The 17,198-nt window shown below is 37.5% G+C and overlaps 2 protein-coding genes across 2 annotated transcripts; both read left to right on the forward strand.

Annotated features, from left to right (window-relative positions):
* Positions 1-5,149: 5,149 nt before the first annotated feature.
* Positions 5,150-6,085, forward strand: LOC110542671 (olfactory receptor 6C3). Its single transcript, XM_021629213.1, has one exon. The coding sequence runs from the start codon at positions 5,150-5,152 to the stop codon at positions 6,083-6,085; it is 936 nt and encodes a 311-aa protein (XP_021484888.1).
* Positions 6,086-14,719: 8,634 nt separating this feature from the next.
* Positions 14,720-15,676, forward strand: LOC110542669 (olfactory receptor 6C3-like). Its single transcript, XM_021629212.2, has one exon. The coding sequence runs from the start codon at positions 14,720-14,722 to the stop codon at positions 15,674-15,676; it is 957 nt and encodes a 318-aa protein (XP_021484887.2).
* Positions 15,677-17,198: the final 1,522 nt, after the last annotated feature.

Consider the following 17,198-nt stretch of genomic DNA (forward strand, 5'->3'; position numbering starts at 1 on the left):
AGTAGAGGACAATACAGCCACTTTTGATGTGAACTGACAGACTAAGATCAGAAAGGAGAGGAGAACCTCCCCTATTAGTGGACTTGGGGAGTGGCATGCAAGCAGAGGGAGGAGGGAGGGTGGGATTGGGATGGGAGGAGGGAGGGGCTTATGGGGGGATGCAGAATGAATAAAGTGTAATTGATGAAAAATTTAAGAAAAAAGGGAAAAAAAATAATTTAAGAACCTTAAATGACTTTCAAAATTGGAGGAAAACATGGAGTTAGTCAATTGGCATGGAGCATGTCTCGCCCCTGGGGGCAATGGTCTCCTGAACCTACTCAGACCTCGGACACCACCACTGCTAGTTCTAGAACTGATGCAGGATGTTCCAACGAGGGGTTAAGGCTTCTCATAATATTTCCTATAAGCCCACACCTGTTTGTCTATATCCCCCATTTTTATTCATTATTAGCCAGATAGAGCCAAGTAATTGTGGTAATGATACTTGCTTTTTTGCCCAATGCTGGAATGCTAGTAAAGTTAGGTATGCCCTGGTTACTCGCATGCCTCACTGGGTGCCTATGCCCATTGATGCCCCTCACGCTATGACTCTCTTCAGACAGAAAAGGGATCTTGGAACTACAGCCACCATTGTTACTACCATCTCATTGACGGCTGTTGGAGCTACCACCAGGGCATTAGCCATGAGTCATACTGGGCAGAAGGCTCAGACCCTGAATAATCATTTAGCCAATGTAGCTCATTCCTTAGTTGTACATAAAGGAATTAATGCTCAACTAAAAGGAAGCTAGATGGTGTTCAATCAGATTTGACCTCTTGCAGGAGCAAATTGATACCCTATGTCAAATCGCTCAACCTGGCTGTCAATGAAAGTATGCGGGACTTTGTGTCACTAGCATACAACATGAGAATTTCTCCTGCGCTGCAAATCTGTCTAAACAATTGTTGAGCTATATTTTAGGTAATTGGACTGGAGAATTCGATACTACGATGGAGCAGCTGAGAGTGGCCATTGTCACAGTAAATTCTACCGGAGTGGACGCAGGACTAGCCACAGGATTATCACCATGGATTGCTGCAGCCATGAATCATCTGAAGGAATGGGCGGGCATGGGAGTGTTAACAGGCCTTCTGGTGTTGGTCTCCTTGGTTTGCCTGTGGTATATATGCAAGATTAGAGTCTCACAACAGTGTGATGCAGCCATGATCATTCAGGCCTTTACAGCCATTGAAGCAGGACATTCTCCCCAAGCATGGTTGGATACCATAAAAAGCTAAAATGATACGCTCAGGATGCGAGGCTAAGCACTGCACTCAGGGTCAGCCGCTTTGGACCCAGAGAAGAGCATGTCTGATTGCATGCGGGTTGATGCCCCAGGTCCCGCCTCTGAGAAAAAGGTATCGGACGGGTCTGATGCTCTTTGGGTGGATGACACCTAAATGAACATCTGTACAAAGTCCCAATTTATTTCTAATATCAGAGATCAGACCTCTACTCTTGCCTGATGCGTCTAAAACAAAAAGGGGGAACTGTAGAGAGCTGCGGAATGCTGTGCCTTAAAGATGGAGCTGGTTTCTGCCTTCCACCTTCCCGATGGTGAGTGCTCTCTGTCACGAACAACTCCACATTTGGCTAAGGCTGAGGATCTGGCTTGCTTCTATGTATGTGGACCTATCTGCATTGCCCCCGTGGCACGCCTGGGTTGGCTACCCAGAGGCTATTTAAGCTGTGGGCTGGCTTTCCCCGGGGTCCGAGGATTGTTCAATGTTCCTGAATAAACTGCATTGAAAAAAAAAAAAAAAAAAAAAAAAAAAAAAAAAAAAAAGAAACAACTCAGTAAGGTCAATGGCTCTCCAGCCAATGAACGCCTGAGCTGGGTCTAAAGCTGGCTTTGCCTCACCCCAAGCTACTTCACCTCTTCCTGGCTGCCTACTCCATGGCGGTTTGGTTTCAAGAAAACTAACTTCCAGAGTCTATATCTGTGATTTTTTTTAATATAAATTTTGTTTTTGTCTTAAAAAAAAAAAAAAAAAAAAAAAAGAAAATAAGATTTATTAGATTGGCTCACACAATGTCGTCAACAATGGCGAACAATAGGCCAACAATGGCTGTCTTCACATGGACTACTGAAACTGGTAGCTGCTCAGACTTCAGGGCTGGATGATTCAGTTATCCTAAACTGGAGTAAACGGCCTGGCAGATTCCCAAAGAGTCATTGTCTTCAGTACATGTTAGAGGGTAAAAAAAGCTGGTTCTGATGTTAGCAAAGGATGATGGGGGTACCAGCAACAGCAGCAGAAATAAGGTAGATGAAGTTGACAGCAGTATATGAAGGCAAAATTCAGGAACCAAAATATTTTCAGCTAGGCCTGCCATTTTTAGTTATGTGCCTATGGATCATCATATCAATGAATATAATGAATTTGCATTCTGATGAACACAAATGAAATGAAAGCATTTATTATCTGAACTCTTCTTGAAAATTAAAACAAACAAAACCTGAAATGAGCCTCTTAATGTAAATCTGTTCTAAGAAAAAGACAAGAGTATAGTTTGAGGCACTAATAGAAACTGTCTTCTCATGATTAGTGATGAAATATTTTTATTAGTTGGTATTTTGTAGTTTAAAAAATGTATTATTTTCACTATTTCCAAGGAATAAATTGATAAAGATATCTCATTCTTTGTGACGTAGAGCCACACTTGCCAATGTGCTTAATTTCTTCATACTCTATAACACTAAAGAATTTTTCATTTGAGTCTCACCCATCACATAGTTCTGTATGAATATCTGTCATCATTAGATGCACAGGACCTCAAAGTATCATGTTACATACCTTAAATATATTTTTCTCACAGATGTTGTCACTCATATTTCAATAAATTGTACAGTCTAAATTAAAATTTTTATCATATATACTACCTCATTTTTCATTAAATAAATGGTTAGTTGCTTTATCAAAATATAAAACACTTATTTTATTTAATTGTTCAACATTTATTATTTCAGTTACTAAATAATAAATACAATATATTTTATTGTCTTGTTCATATATATTATTGTCAAATCTTGAGAAACAAAATTTGTGAAAAAAAATAATGCAATTCACTAACCAGAATTTCACATAAATAAAACATTGGTGTTCTATAATATTTCTTATTAGAACTTTGAATAGATTGTTTAAAACATTATAAAGACAAACATGTACAATAAATATAAATATTGAAATTAAACATTAAAGTTTATAATGAGTATTAAATTATACTGTAAATGACTTTTTTTCATTGTGAGCATAATGTGCACATTTTAATTGTTAGTACCTAACACAGCATTATAACCTTTTATGTTATAATACCCTGACACCTTACAAAACTAAGAATAAGCCACCAAATGTGTAGAAAATTACATTTGAAAACTATAATTAAATGTCAATTGTTTAAAGGTTCCAGGTTTTCAAGAAAGCACATTTCATAACTATTTTTATTGCTCATGAATTATTAGATAAGAATAAAAAGTGAAGTAATTGTAATTAGTGGGAGTAAGTATTTAGCAGATTACACATTGTGGGCTCTCTGGGATACAAAACTGAGTACATTCTCAAGGGAGATCCACTAGTGAGCAGGGTTAGAGGTTACTGAAATATTGAGGGAAAGGTGTGAGAATTCCCCCCGTGGTCTAAAGACAAGAGCCATGGCCTTGATTTGTTTTGTTCCCAAAGGCTCAAATCTTTTGAGGTCAAAACAAAGTGCAGTTGGAGTGTTTGTTACATAAGTTCAGGCCGACGGACTCAGGGTCCCTGTTGAAGCGTCATAGTCTAATAGTGTGTCCACCTTCTTCCCTGTTCTCTCTTCAGTACTTGATGAACTGCTGCTTAAGATCACAGAGGGCTGGAGCATATTTCCGTATCTCTGAGGGTTTTTAATATTGTTTCAAGTATTTCTTCCTAGTCATCATAAAATAAAGATTAAATAAAACCTGATTAACATGAGTTTTATGAGTATTTAGCAGACCAGCCATACCTTTACAGTCTGTTCTTCAGAACAAAAATCTGCCTTTATAAAGTAAAGAAGGGACAATTTTCAGGACTTAATAAACTAAGTCTGAAGAATACCATGTCCTCCAGTGGTGTGTTTGAATAGCTGAGAGCTAACTAAATAGGTGAAGATGAATGGGAACAGTCTCTTATGGATCGCAGGGTATCCTTGTGGATGAATGAACCGATGCAACGAGTGCTCTTACACGGATCAAGAAAGTTGGGGTGTAAATTATTTGTCCATGAAGTTTCATAAATACAAAAGTGTGATCAAATGGACAACATTCTGCAAGACAGTTCAAGAGACAGAGCTGTTAAGACCTAAGGCAAGTAACAACCTTTCCAATTTATGTTTTAGAGAAAATTTAAAGCAAACAGTACATGTCTCTCTTTACTCTCAAAAAGAAACTTTCTTGTATAGCACATGCATTTTTGTAGAATCAAGAGTCATATATGTTGATTGAATTATAAGTCAATCCAAAAGCATATATTCCCTATTTGTAAAATAAGATAATAACAAATTCTATCTTAATCGGATAATATATATAATTTTCTTTCATTATTAAGTTATTCCACAATATTGGTGTTAAAATAAATTTAATTATTTAAATGTGGATAATAGCTTCCAAGTATTTCATCATTGGCTGACTTTTTATATAAAATAGCTGTCCTTACCTTTCAGCAGCACAAAAAAAAATTTGAATTTTCAGCAGAAAGTCCACTCTAATGTGTGCATTTATTTAAAAAGAAAAATTCGTGTTTTATATTGCTTAAACAATTGTTATCAATGTTTCTCCTATTTACAGATGAAACAAAAATTACTGAGTTTATATTCCATCCTCTAATGATATGACTCACCATACAAATATTTCCTAGTATCTCCTGTTATACCTAACACTAATAAACTGCATTCATAAATATGTTCTAAAACAATGCAATGATGATAGTTCATATCTAATCATCTTGAGCTATTGAAGATATTTAGAACTTTATTAGTTAGATTGACACTAGTAATGAGTCATATCTTTCAATTCCTTTATAATTTTTAACCTTAAATATCTTTAAAAGAAATAGAAGAGGAAGCTGCAACAGGAGGAAAAAGACAGAGGATATGAACCACACAGAGATTACAGAATTCATCCTATTGGGCCTTTCTGATGATCCTGACCTTCAGATTGTGATTTTCCTCTTTTTATTAATCACATATATATTAAGTGTCACTGGAAACCTGACTATCATTGTTTTGACTTTTGTAGACTCTTATCTACAAACACCGATGTATTTCTTCCTCCGGAATTTTGCTTTCTTGGAAGTCTCATTTACAAGCGTATGTATCCCTAGATTTCTGGGGTCTATAGTCACCCGGAATAAGACAATTTCCTATAACAACTGTGCGGCTCAGCTCTTTTTCTTTATCTTTATGGGGGTGTGTGAATTTTACATTCTCACTGCCATGTCCTATGACCGCTATGTGGCCATCTGCAAGCCTCTGCACTACACAACCATCATGAGCAGGAAGCTCTGCACCCTCTTTGTGCTGTGTGCTTGGCTGGGGGGGTTTCTGACTGTTTTCCCACCACTTATGCTTCTGCTACAGCAGGATTACTGTGCTTCCAACGTCATTGATCATTTTGCATGTGACTTTTTCCCCCTCTTACAACTCTCTTGCTCAGATACATTGTTTCTAGAGGTGATTGGTTTCTATGTTGCTCTGGTCACTCTATTGTTCACTTTAGCGTTGGTGATTTTATCTTACATGTACATTATCAGGACAATTTTAAGAATTCCATCTACCAGCCAGAGGAAAAAGGCTTTCTCCACCTGTTCCTCTCACATGATTGTCATCTCCCTCTCTTATGGAAGCTGCATATTTATGTATGCCAATCCCTCTGCAAAAGAAAAGGCCTCATTGACCAAAGGAGTGGCGATTCTCAATACCTCCGTTGTCCCCATGTTAAACCCATTCATTTACACCCTAAGGAACCAGCAAGTGAAGCAAGCATTCAAAAGTGCAGTACACAAACTAATATTTTCTGTAAGCAAATGAGAGTATGTTAAAAAAACAAACTCTATATTAAGATATAATTAATTACAATCTCAAAATTATTAAATATCTGCATTAAGTATCCTTGTTCTCTAATAGTTTTTCTGTGTGCTACATAATAGCAAACTTTATAGTTTCACAGACTATTTCTTTTATTTCTACAGTCAAGTATATCTAATACATTGGGTTTCTTTTGAAATCTTTAATAAATGTTGACAGCCTAAGAAAACCCAAACCACCAAATCCCCTACTGAGAGAAAAATCAATCACAAAGTCCACCCTAGCCTAGGAGCTCTTTGAAGTTCTTAGAGGCCAGGGAAGGAAGGGTTGGTTCTTCTCAGAGCATAGACCTGGGTTAGTAGTCACACTTCAGAGGAAGGCAGCACAAACTCTCCTTGATGGTGAAAAAAAAAAAAAAACAAATACACAAAGTTGAGTGAGAAGGAAGTGGACAGCTCTGAGAAGAATTGTGCAAAGGAGGACTGAATGTGATCAAAATATGTTGCACAAAATCTCCAAATAACTGATAAAAATAATAAAATGTATTTCTCCTATAGAAATTTCTGGAATGTTACGTATTTTTAAGAAATACTCTATGGGAGGAAATCATATAACAGTTTTAAATATGTTTATATATCCATAAACTACATATATGTATATATATTTGTAAATATGTTCTGTCATCAAATACGTCAGGAATAAAGTTGCAAATTATATTTTTGTACGTTTTCAAGACAAATTGATGTTTGATAGCATTTTATGACTCTGTATGTTCTGTATCCTCCCTCCTCATAAGCAACATGCTCTATCACACTGCATTTTAAAAGCAAAATTACACTTGATAAATATTGAAAAGTGCCACACTTGTTTTCTCTGTAAATTAAATGAGTTATTTATTTACAACACAAAAGTTAATTTGAAAATACCTTCTAATCATTTCAACTATGTGGGCATTAATCCAAGAACACATCCTCTGCCTGGAGATGTCTGTTGCAGATTAATAGTTATGCTGTGAGAGAGTTTGGTCACAAAGGAGGACATTGCAGACAGCCTTGATGAGACCTGATAAGCTAGTGTCAGATGGAAGGGGAGAAGGACCTCCCCTATCAGTGGACTTGGAGAGGGGCATGGGAGGAGATGAGGGAAGGAAAGTGGGATTGGGAAGGAATGAAGGAGGAGGCTACAACTGAGACAGAAAGTAAACAAACTGTAATTAATATAAAAAAATAAAAAGTAAATAATTAAATATTCAAAATACAAAAAAGTTATGAATTTCTTTTTGAAAGCATGATGCTTACTATTAACATCTCACAACAGTAAACCTTTCAAGAAATTCTGGGTAAACCTCTGGCATGATTGTCAAGCTCATAAACACAGCAACTATTTGCAATACAAGGGGACATCCTAAGCCAGGATTACCACAGCCAGAGCAGGATGGAATGGACTACTTTGGCCTCCATGTCTGACTTGTGTCATTCTATAGCAATAAAACAAGTACAATGCTGAGGAAACTTGAAGATCAAAGTCTCTGTGGCCTTCTACCCAAGAGGTTTGCCCCAAACCAAGACCACTGCAGTAGGCTAATGGTGATCTAGACCACAACTTGAGTTTGTGAAGGAATCACGGATTTCCATGTGCCAGAATATTATATTTTGGATATGAAATGTCCCCTATACACTCAAGTGTTTGCATGCTTGGCCTAGCTGATTTTACTGTTTTGGAAGGCTGTGAGACATTTAGGAAATGGGTGTTCCTGAAGGAAAGAGATCACTGGGGGCAGACCGGCAGACCTTATACATTTTTGATCAACCTCAGTTCTAGTCCAAGTTATGTCTGATTCCTGAATACTGATGTACACTTCACGCCCTTGAGTTCATACCCCTCATACCACTGTTACCAGAGCCCAGAGTTAATTCTCCACTCTTTCTTCCTTGTCATGATGAGTACTCCCTTAAGCCATGAGACAGAATAAATTCTTCTTATGTTTTACTGTTTCTTTAAGGTGTTCTGTCACAATGAAGAGAAGTATCAAAAATTAGAATCAAGAAGTAAGATCCAAGCAGTACAGATGGGACCTGATAGGCTAGGTTCAGACAATAGGGGAGGAGGACCTCCCCCATCAGTGGACTAGGAGAGACGGGTAGGAGAGGAAGAGGGAGGGTGGATGAGATCAGGAGGAAATGAGGGAGGGGGCTACACCTGGAATACAGAGTGACCAAATTGTAAAAAAATTAATTAAAATAAAGAAACAGTTGAGAAACAATGAAAACATGTAGGTTCTCAGCAATGCCCATTTCAAAATACATTTAAGTCATACAAGAAATTAAAACAGGTTACTGTGGGTGGGTTGGTGTTTTCCTCCCTTTGTTAGGAGACTAGTCCAGTTAGAGGGTGTCTCTTCAGTCTCTATGGCCTCTGCTACTAAGAGTTTCTGCTTGAACCCCCTCATATCCTCCCAGGATCCCACCCTGACTTAGGACTACAGCTTGTCACAGAGATGTCCCCACCCTCAGTTTCTCTTTTCTCAACAGACCTTCTGTCTTCACTCTCACTCTCTCCCCAAGTCTGATCTCCACCCTCTTAATACTCTGCACACCCTCTCCTACCTTGTTCCCTCTCTTAAACTACAACCTCTGTCTATCTGTCTCCCCTTCTGAGTGAGATTAATGCATCCTCCCTTGGATCCTCTTTGTTATTTATCTTCTTTTGGTCTATGCGTTGTAGTATGCTTATCCTGTATTATATGACTAAAATCCTCTAATAAATGACTACATACCATGTGTGCCTGTCTTAGTCTGGGTTACCTCTCTCAGGATGATCTTTACTAGTTCGATCATTTTGCCTACAAATTTCATGATCTTTGTTTTGTTTTTTTTTTTTTCAATGCAGTTTATTCAGGAACATTGAACAATCCTCGGACCCCGGGGAAAGCCAGCCCCCAGCTTAAATAGCCTCTGGGTAGCCAACCCAGGCGTGCCACGGGGGCAATGCAGATAGGTCCACATACATGGAAGCAAGCCAGAGCCTCGGCCTTAGCCAAATGTGGAGTTGTTCGTGACAGAGAGCACTCACCATCGGGAAGGTGGAAGGCAGAAACCAGCTCCATCTTTAAGGCATAGCATTCCGCAGCTCTCTACAGTTCCCCCTTTTTGTTTTAGACGCATCAGGCAAGAGTAGAGGTCTGATCTCTGATATTAGAAATAAATTGGGACTTTGTACAGATGTTCATTTAGGTGTCATCCACCCAAAGAGCATCAGACCCGTCCGATACCTTTTTCTCAGAGGCAGGACCTGGGGCATCAACCCGCATGCAATCAGACATGCTCTTCTCTGGGTCCAAAGCGGCTGACCCTGAGTGCAGTGCTTAGCCTCGCATCCTGAGCGTATCATTTTAGCTTTTTATGGTATCCAACCATGCTTGGGGAGAATGTCCTGCTTCAATGGCTGTAAAGGCCTGAATGATCATGGCTGCATCACACTGTTGTGAGACTCTAATCTTGCATATATACCACAGGCAAACCAAGGAGACCAACACCAGAAGGCCTGCTAACACTCCCATGCCCGCCCATTCCTTCAGATGATTCATGGCTGCAGCAATCCATGTTGATAATCCTGTGGCTAGTCCTGCGTCCACTCTGGTAGAATTTACTGTGACAATGGCCACTCTCAGCTGCTCCATCGTAGTATCGAATTCTCCAGTCCAATTACCTAAAATATAGCTCGACAATTGTTTAGACAGATTTGCAGCACAGGAAAAATTCTCATGTTGTATGCTAGTGACACAAAGTCCAGCATACTTTCATTGACAGCCAGGTTGAGCGATTTGCCATAGGGTATCAATTTGCTCCTGCAAGAGGTCAATCCTCTGATTGAACACCATCAAGTTTCCTTTTAGTTGAGCATTAATTCCTTTATGTACAACTAAGGCATGAGCTACATTGGCTAAATGATTATTCAGGGTCTGAGCAGTCTGCCCAGTATGACTCATGGCTAATGCCCTGGTGGTAGCTCCAACAGCCGTCAATGAGATGGTAGTAACAATGGTGGCTGTAGTTCCAAGATCCCTTTTCTGTCTGAAGAGAGTCATAGCGTGAGGGGCATCAATGGGCACAGGCACCCAGTGAGGCATGCGAGTAACCAGGGCATACCTAAATTTACTAGCATTCCAGCATTGGGCAAAAAAGCAAGTATCATTACCACAATTACTTGGCTCTATCTGGCTAATAATCAAAACCATACAATGGAAAAAAGATAGCATCTTCAACAAATGGTGCTGGTCTAACTGGATGTCTACATGTAGAAAAATGAAAATAGATCTTTGTTTTTAATAGCTGAGTAATATTCCATTGTGTAAATGTGCCATAGTTTCTGTATCCATTCTTCAGTTGAAGAACATCTAAGTTGTTTTCAGATTCTGGCTATTGTGAATAAAACTGCTATAAACATATTTGAGCAAGTATCCTTGTTGAATGGTGAAGTGTCTTTTGGGTATATACCAAGGAATGCTATAACTTGGTCTTGAGGTAAAGCTAGTCCCAATTTTCTGATAATTGATTTCCAAAGTGGTTGTACAAGCTTAGGTTACCACCAGCAATGGAGAAGTGTTGCCCTTTCTCCACACCCTCACTAGCATGTGCTGTCAATTGAGATTTTGATCTTAGCTATTCTGATAGGTGTGAGATGGAACCTCAGAGTCATTCTGATTTGCATTTCCCTGATGACTAAGTAATTTGAGTGTTTCTTTAAGTGCTTCTCGGCCATTTGAGATTCCTCTGTTGAAAATTCTCTGTTCGGTTCTGTGTCCCATTTTTAATTGGGTTATTTTGTTTATTGGTGTTTGAGTTCTTGACTTCTTTATACATATTTTAGATATTAACCCTTTGTTGGATATAGGGTTGGTGAAGATCATTTCCCAATCTGTAGACTGTCATTTCGTTCTATTGACAATATACTTTGCCTTACAGAAACTTTTCAGTTTCATGAGGTCCCATTTATTAATTGTTGATCTTAGATCCTGAGCTGTTGGTGTTCTGTTCAAGAAGTTGTCTCCTGTGCCAATGAGTTTGAGGCTCTTCCTCACTTTCTCTTCTAAAAGATTTAATGTATCTGGTGTTGTATGGAGGCCTTTCATCCACTTTGATTTGAATTTTGTGCAGGGAGTTAAATATGGAACTATTTGCATTTTTCTACATGTGGACATACAGTCAGAGTAGCACCATTTGTTGAAGAGGCTGTCTTTTTTTTATTGTATGATTTTGACTCCTTTGTCAAAAATCAAGTGTCCATAGGTTTGTGGGTTTATTTCTGGGTCTTCTCTTAGATTCCATTAATCAACCAGCCTATTTCTATGCCAGTACCATGTAGTTTTTATTACTATTGCTTTGTAATGTAGCTTGAAGTCAGAATCCTTTTATTATATACGACTGTTTTAGCTATTCTGACCCACCCTCAAGTAGAGTGACAACCCTGACACTATGAAAGATGTTCGGCTAAGCTTGCAGACAGGAGCCTATCATAGTCTTCCTCTGAGAGACTCTACCCAGAGATGCCTCAAAACAGATGCTGAGACACACAGCAAACATTGAGGGATGTGCAGGGAGTCTTGTGGAAAAGTGGGAGGAAAGAGAAAAGGACCTGGAGGTGACAGGAGCTCCACAAGACCAACAGAGACAAATGAGCAGAGCCCAGAGGGGCCTGTGAGATTGAAACATCAGCCAAGGACCATGTGTGAACTGGATGTAGCCCCCTAGAAAGATGTTGCAGATGGGCAGCTTGGGCCTCATGTGGGTCCTCTAGTAAAGAATGTGGGGACTGCATCAGACAAGAAACCACTTCCTAGATTTTTTATCATTTCCCCCTGGAGGGACTGCCTTGTCATGCCGCAGGGGAAGAGGACATGCTAACTCCTGATGCAACTTGATAAACTGGGGTGGACTGGAAGGGGAGCTCCTCTTTTCTAAGGAATAGGCGAGGGAGGAGTGGGGAAGGAGGAAGAGTAGAACTGAGAAAGGAGGAAGGATGGGGCTACAATCAGAAAGTAAATTGAATAAAGAACAAATTAATTTTTAAAACTTAAAAAAAAAAAGAAATCAAAATAACATCTCATTGAGGCACAGCAAAAAGACTTTCCTGGGTTACCAAACTTCAAAGGACATAAGCATGGCAACTACCATGAAGACAGATCCAGAAGAAAAGTGTGAACCCATACAATTGAAAAGGATAAATAAAGTTCAGGGCTGGAGAGTTTGCTCTGTTAAGAGCATACACTGCTTATCCAGAGGACATGAGTTCAGTTCTCAGTGTTCACAGGTGAAGACCCCCACCTGTAACTGCAGCTCCAGGAAACCCAACGTCTCCGGCCTCTGCAGGCACCCACAATCACATGCATGTATACAATTCAGACATTCACATTATCAAAAATGAAGTAAAATATTTTAAAGCAAAATATAATTCTGTTACATATTGTTCGTATATTTGCCTCATATATCCTGAAATTTTTGCATATGTCCTGTCAGTATTAAACAAAAGGAGCACATTGGTGATTCATCTGTGTCTTAATGATGTCTCTCCACGGCACTATTTGTTTACTCAGTTCTCTTGGGCATTGAAACAGATAAAGTAAGTCCAAGTCCAGGTCCATTTTGACAGCATACTCAGGTAGCAGTCTTCCTTATTTTTGATTATTCAAACCATACTTTGCAACACAAAATAACACTCTCTTAAGCCTAAAAAGAAGTTCTTATTTTATGGGTGTGAGTTGTAGTGCTGCAAAATCTTCACCTAAAACCCTCATGTAAATGCAGAGGAAAATGTTTTATTAAGTTCTTTGTGCTGTGTGAAGAAAAGCAAATGGAAGAGGTCTTACATCAGCACAGGCTTTCCTATGTTTGTCCATGGAAGAAAGGGAAATAATGTCTCCATTGTAATCTGAAAAATTGTTTCAAAGATTTTAGAATAACAGAAATTAAACATACCGTGAGTCAAATACTACTAGTCTCTAAGCAAAAGAAATATAATCTGGAAAGACAAACTTAAATCATGTTGTTTGTCAGTTAAAAATGAAATAAAAATTTATTGAGCCAACTTTTAGGTACTGAAATTATGACTTTTTAAGAAAGTAGGATTTCAGACTTCGGTTTCAAGATGAACCCAGAAGTAAGTTTGCTATCTTCATATATTATAAAATAATCCAATTCATTTAAGCAATTACAATATTATCTGTGCAAAACATATACATAATATAAAAACTGAATGAGCTTTTATGGAGGTACATAAAGGATGGAAGGAATGAGATAGTATAATTGTAAAAAAAAACTAAATATCATTTCTTCTCTCATATGCATAATGTGGATGGAGGGGATAAATGTGTGTGAGTGTGTGTGTGAGTATGTGTGTGTGTGTGTGTGTGTGTGTGTGTGTGTGTGTGTGTGTTGAAAGCAGAGGGGAGTAGGAAGGGTTCCAAGGAGAAGAAAAGAGGAGAGATGATGAAGCAGGTTCTTACTCTTCTTCTACGTATATTGCAAGATACAATGATGTATATGCAAGAAAATGTCATAATGAAACCAATTACATTGTATGACAGGTAAAAATAGTTTAAAATATTTTATATGCATTTCTGCGTTTTTATAGCCCTCTTAGCAATGAAAACTGAATAAATGTTATCACTTAAGACACTATTAATTAGACCCCAAAGCAGAAAGCCAACAATAAGTACTGGGTCATTCTCCCACACTCCCCATGTTTGATGTCATACTCATGTTTGATGTTATAGAAACAGTGTCTTTTCCATTATTTGAAAATTATTTGAAAGACACTATTTCTATCAAAGACTATCTACTTCCCTGTAAATGTTACTTTGACCATCTACTTGCTCATTTGTATTGCTCTATAGTGTATAAATTTGAATTATATATTTTGTGAATTAAATGTTTCTAGTTAATGGCATTATTTTTTAAACGTTTTTCATTTCTTGTCTTCTGATCCCTCTGATCTTTGTATTATAAAAGAAAATTTAATCACACAGGGAGAAGAATATTGTTATCCAAAGACTCTGAAGTATAAAATCTAAAAGAACATCTAAACACGTCCCTGAGCAAGCAGGCTGCTTCTCCAGTGAAATAGTCATCAGAGCCATTTGCTGCCGAATGGGTAAAAGTTTCCTAAGCCATAGTGCACTTAGTTTTACAAAATGTAAATCTAATAGTAAGACTAAGTTACCTCCATAAGCTTTTAAACTGTGTGGTTAGTCTATGCCTTGTTCTAGACTCATTTCTACAATGCTGAGGAAAGAGAAGATCAATTACACTATTTTACATGTTTCATTAGGCAAGTTAATAATTTTTAATTAATTATAGATCTAAATATTTTTAAAGCATTAGGAAAAATGGTTTAGTGTTACCATTAGAATTTTTAATCCACATTTATAGCTCTAATGTATTTTTCAGTCAACGGATTGAAGAGTAGATGTTATTTGTCATTTAAATAAAAAGTAAGGAAGGGTAATTTTTTGTTTATTTCATAAGACTATTCATCTTTACAAATGTTTTCTGAATACCATCCCCTATCTTCAGTATTTTTCTATGTATTTTTTATTATGGAGGAAAATATTTTGTTTATCTAAAGAGAAGAAGATCCACAATGAAAAACCACACAGTGCCCTCAGAATTCATTCTATTAGGTCTTTCGGATGACCCTGAGCTTCAGATTGTGATCTTCCTCTTTTTAATTATCATGTACATACTAAGTGTCACTGGGAACTTAGCCATCATCGCTCTCACCTTGGTAGACCCCCATCTACAGACCCCCATGTATTTCTTCCTCAGGAACTTCTCTGTTTTAGAAATAACTTTTACAACTGTCTGCATCCCTAGATTCCTAAGCACAATTGTTACCAGAGACAAAACTATCTCCTACAATAACTGCACAGCTCAGTTATTTTTCTTCATCTTCATGGGCATCACTGAATTTTACCTTCTAACCGCCATGTCCTATGATCGCTATGTTGCCATCTGCAGACCGCTGCACTACACAACCATCATGAACAGAAGAGTCTGCATTTTGCTGGTTTTTTCTGCCTGGCTGGCAGGGTTCCTCAACATCTTCCCACCTGTCATTCTTTTTCTTCAGTTAGATTACTGTGGCTCCAATGTCATTGATCACTTTGCTTGTGACTACTTCCCCCTCCTGCAGTTATCCTGCTCGGATACATGGCTCCTGGAAGTGATTGGGTTTTACTCTGCCATAGTGATACTGCTCTTCACGTTAGCATTAATTGTTCTTTCCTACATGTTCATCGTTAAGACAATTTTGAAACTTCCATCTGCCAGTCAGAGAAAAAAGGCATTTTCTACATGCTCCTCTCACATGATTGTCATTTCTATCTCATATGGCAGCTGTATATTCATGTATGCTAATCCTTCTGCCAAGGAAAGAGCATCGCTGACCAAAGGAGTGGCTATTCTTAACACTTCTGTTGCTCCGATGATGAATCCATTCATCTACACCCTGAGGAACCAGCAAGTGAAGCAAGCACTTAAGAACGCCATCCAGAGACTGTGCTTTTCTCCAGCAGACCATTGCAATGTTAAAGTATGATGTCTTCTTTCCAGATGTATAGGTGAGGGAGAAAAAGCGGGGTCTGTGGCAGGGTTGGCATTTTGATATTTAATGATAATCCATGTTTAGAGTAACCGTTACACTCCGCACATTCAGCTCATCTCTGTGAGTGTTTATACTTGTCTTTCCATTTATCATGTATGTGTTTACTTGTAAATGTGCTTTTCTTTTTCTCAAAAATTGAGTCCTTTCAGGTTTTTTTCTATTGTGCATTCTCTATCAGAACACTCCTTCATTTCATTTATTTGGGAGTTTACCATCATCTTGTTATAAATTTAATCTCATTGTAGTAAAAAAAAAAAAAAAAAGCCTTGGGAAAACTGAATATTGTTCCATGATTTTCTAATATTTCAAATCTTTATTAAAATTTATTTAGATTATATGAAAGTCTTGGCTAATAATTATGATCTTCGAATAGGAGATGCTATTTTTGTGTAGACTCAGTACATTTAGCGTGATAGAAAATGTGTCAGGACGCGGATTTCAGAAATCATTCTTACCATGTACTAGGAGAGAGTGTTGCCAGTAAATCTGTTTCTATTCGGGATTCTGTGAAGTCGAGTAACCAGAATCACTGGTGGTTTGATTAAAAATATAAATATTTACTAAAACATTGTATTCATGTGAATCATATTCTTTATACTAAAAGCTATATTAAAGAGAAATGGAGTGATTGCTACAGTGAAGACATACTCTAATTTTTAAATATATTAGTTAATTTGATTCTTTCAACAATTTCATGAGGTACATAAAATTACTGTTCCCATTAATATGTTTTTTTTGTAGATTTAGTAATGATATATAGAATAAAGCAGAATATGTAAAATAATACAAGGAAAACTAACAAAATTATGATAGACCTATGGGAGCTCAGCTTTCTGGAGAGCTGATTTCTGATCTCAGGATCTGGGAAATTACCTTAGAACTGCTGATGGAAAAGCTAATGTCCACTGTGTGTGTGCTGCACACATCATACCTCAGCTTAGACACCTTACCTGAGTATTCTGTAAAATCTTTTAAAATTAAACTATTATCTCAAATTTCTCAGGGAATCAATGATATAGAAAGTGTTAATGATATAGAATAGGAGTTCAAGGTTTCAAAGACAGTAACTTACAAATATACTATTTAAACTGACTTTAACAACAAAACCTCTATTCATGAAGTCAGAGCAAGCTGGCTTTACTATTAATGACTTTCTAATATAATCTATGTTAAATACAGTTGTACATGCATACAAATCCCTAAACACATTAAAATCTAAAATAATTTTAATTAAAAAACTGCATCCTATAACTCTAGATATCAAACTGTTTTGATATTTATCAGGCTATATCTAAGAAACAATTGTGTTCCATACACAAAATCATAAAAATAGAAACACAGTGAAAAATCAAGAATATTTTGTAAATAATTAAATGACTGGTTATTCATGGCCCCATGTGTTCTTTTTTTTTACATTTCTTTTTTATTATTATCATTTATTAGAATTTATTCAATT

The sequence above is a fragment of the Meriones unguiculatus genome, chromosome 7 (assembly GCF_030254825.1).
Source record: "Meriones unguiculatus strain TT.TT164.6M chromosome 7, Bangor_MerUng_6.1, whole genome shotgun sequence".
Taxonomy (NCBI): domain Eukaryota; kingdom Metazoa; phylum Chordata; class Mammalia; order Rodentia; family Muridae; genus Meriones; species Meriones unguiculatus.

Coding starts and splice junctions, on each gene's coding strand:
- LOC110542671 (XM_021629213.1), top strand. CDS start 5,150: ATGAACCACACAGAGATTACAGAATTCATCCTATTGGGCCTTTCTGAT.
- LOC110542669 (XM_021629212.2), top strand. CDS start 14,720: ATGAAAAACCACACAGTGCCCTCAGAATTCATTCTATTAGGTCTTTCG.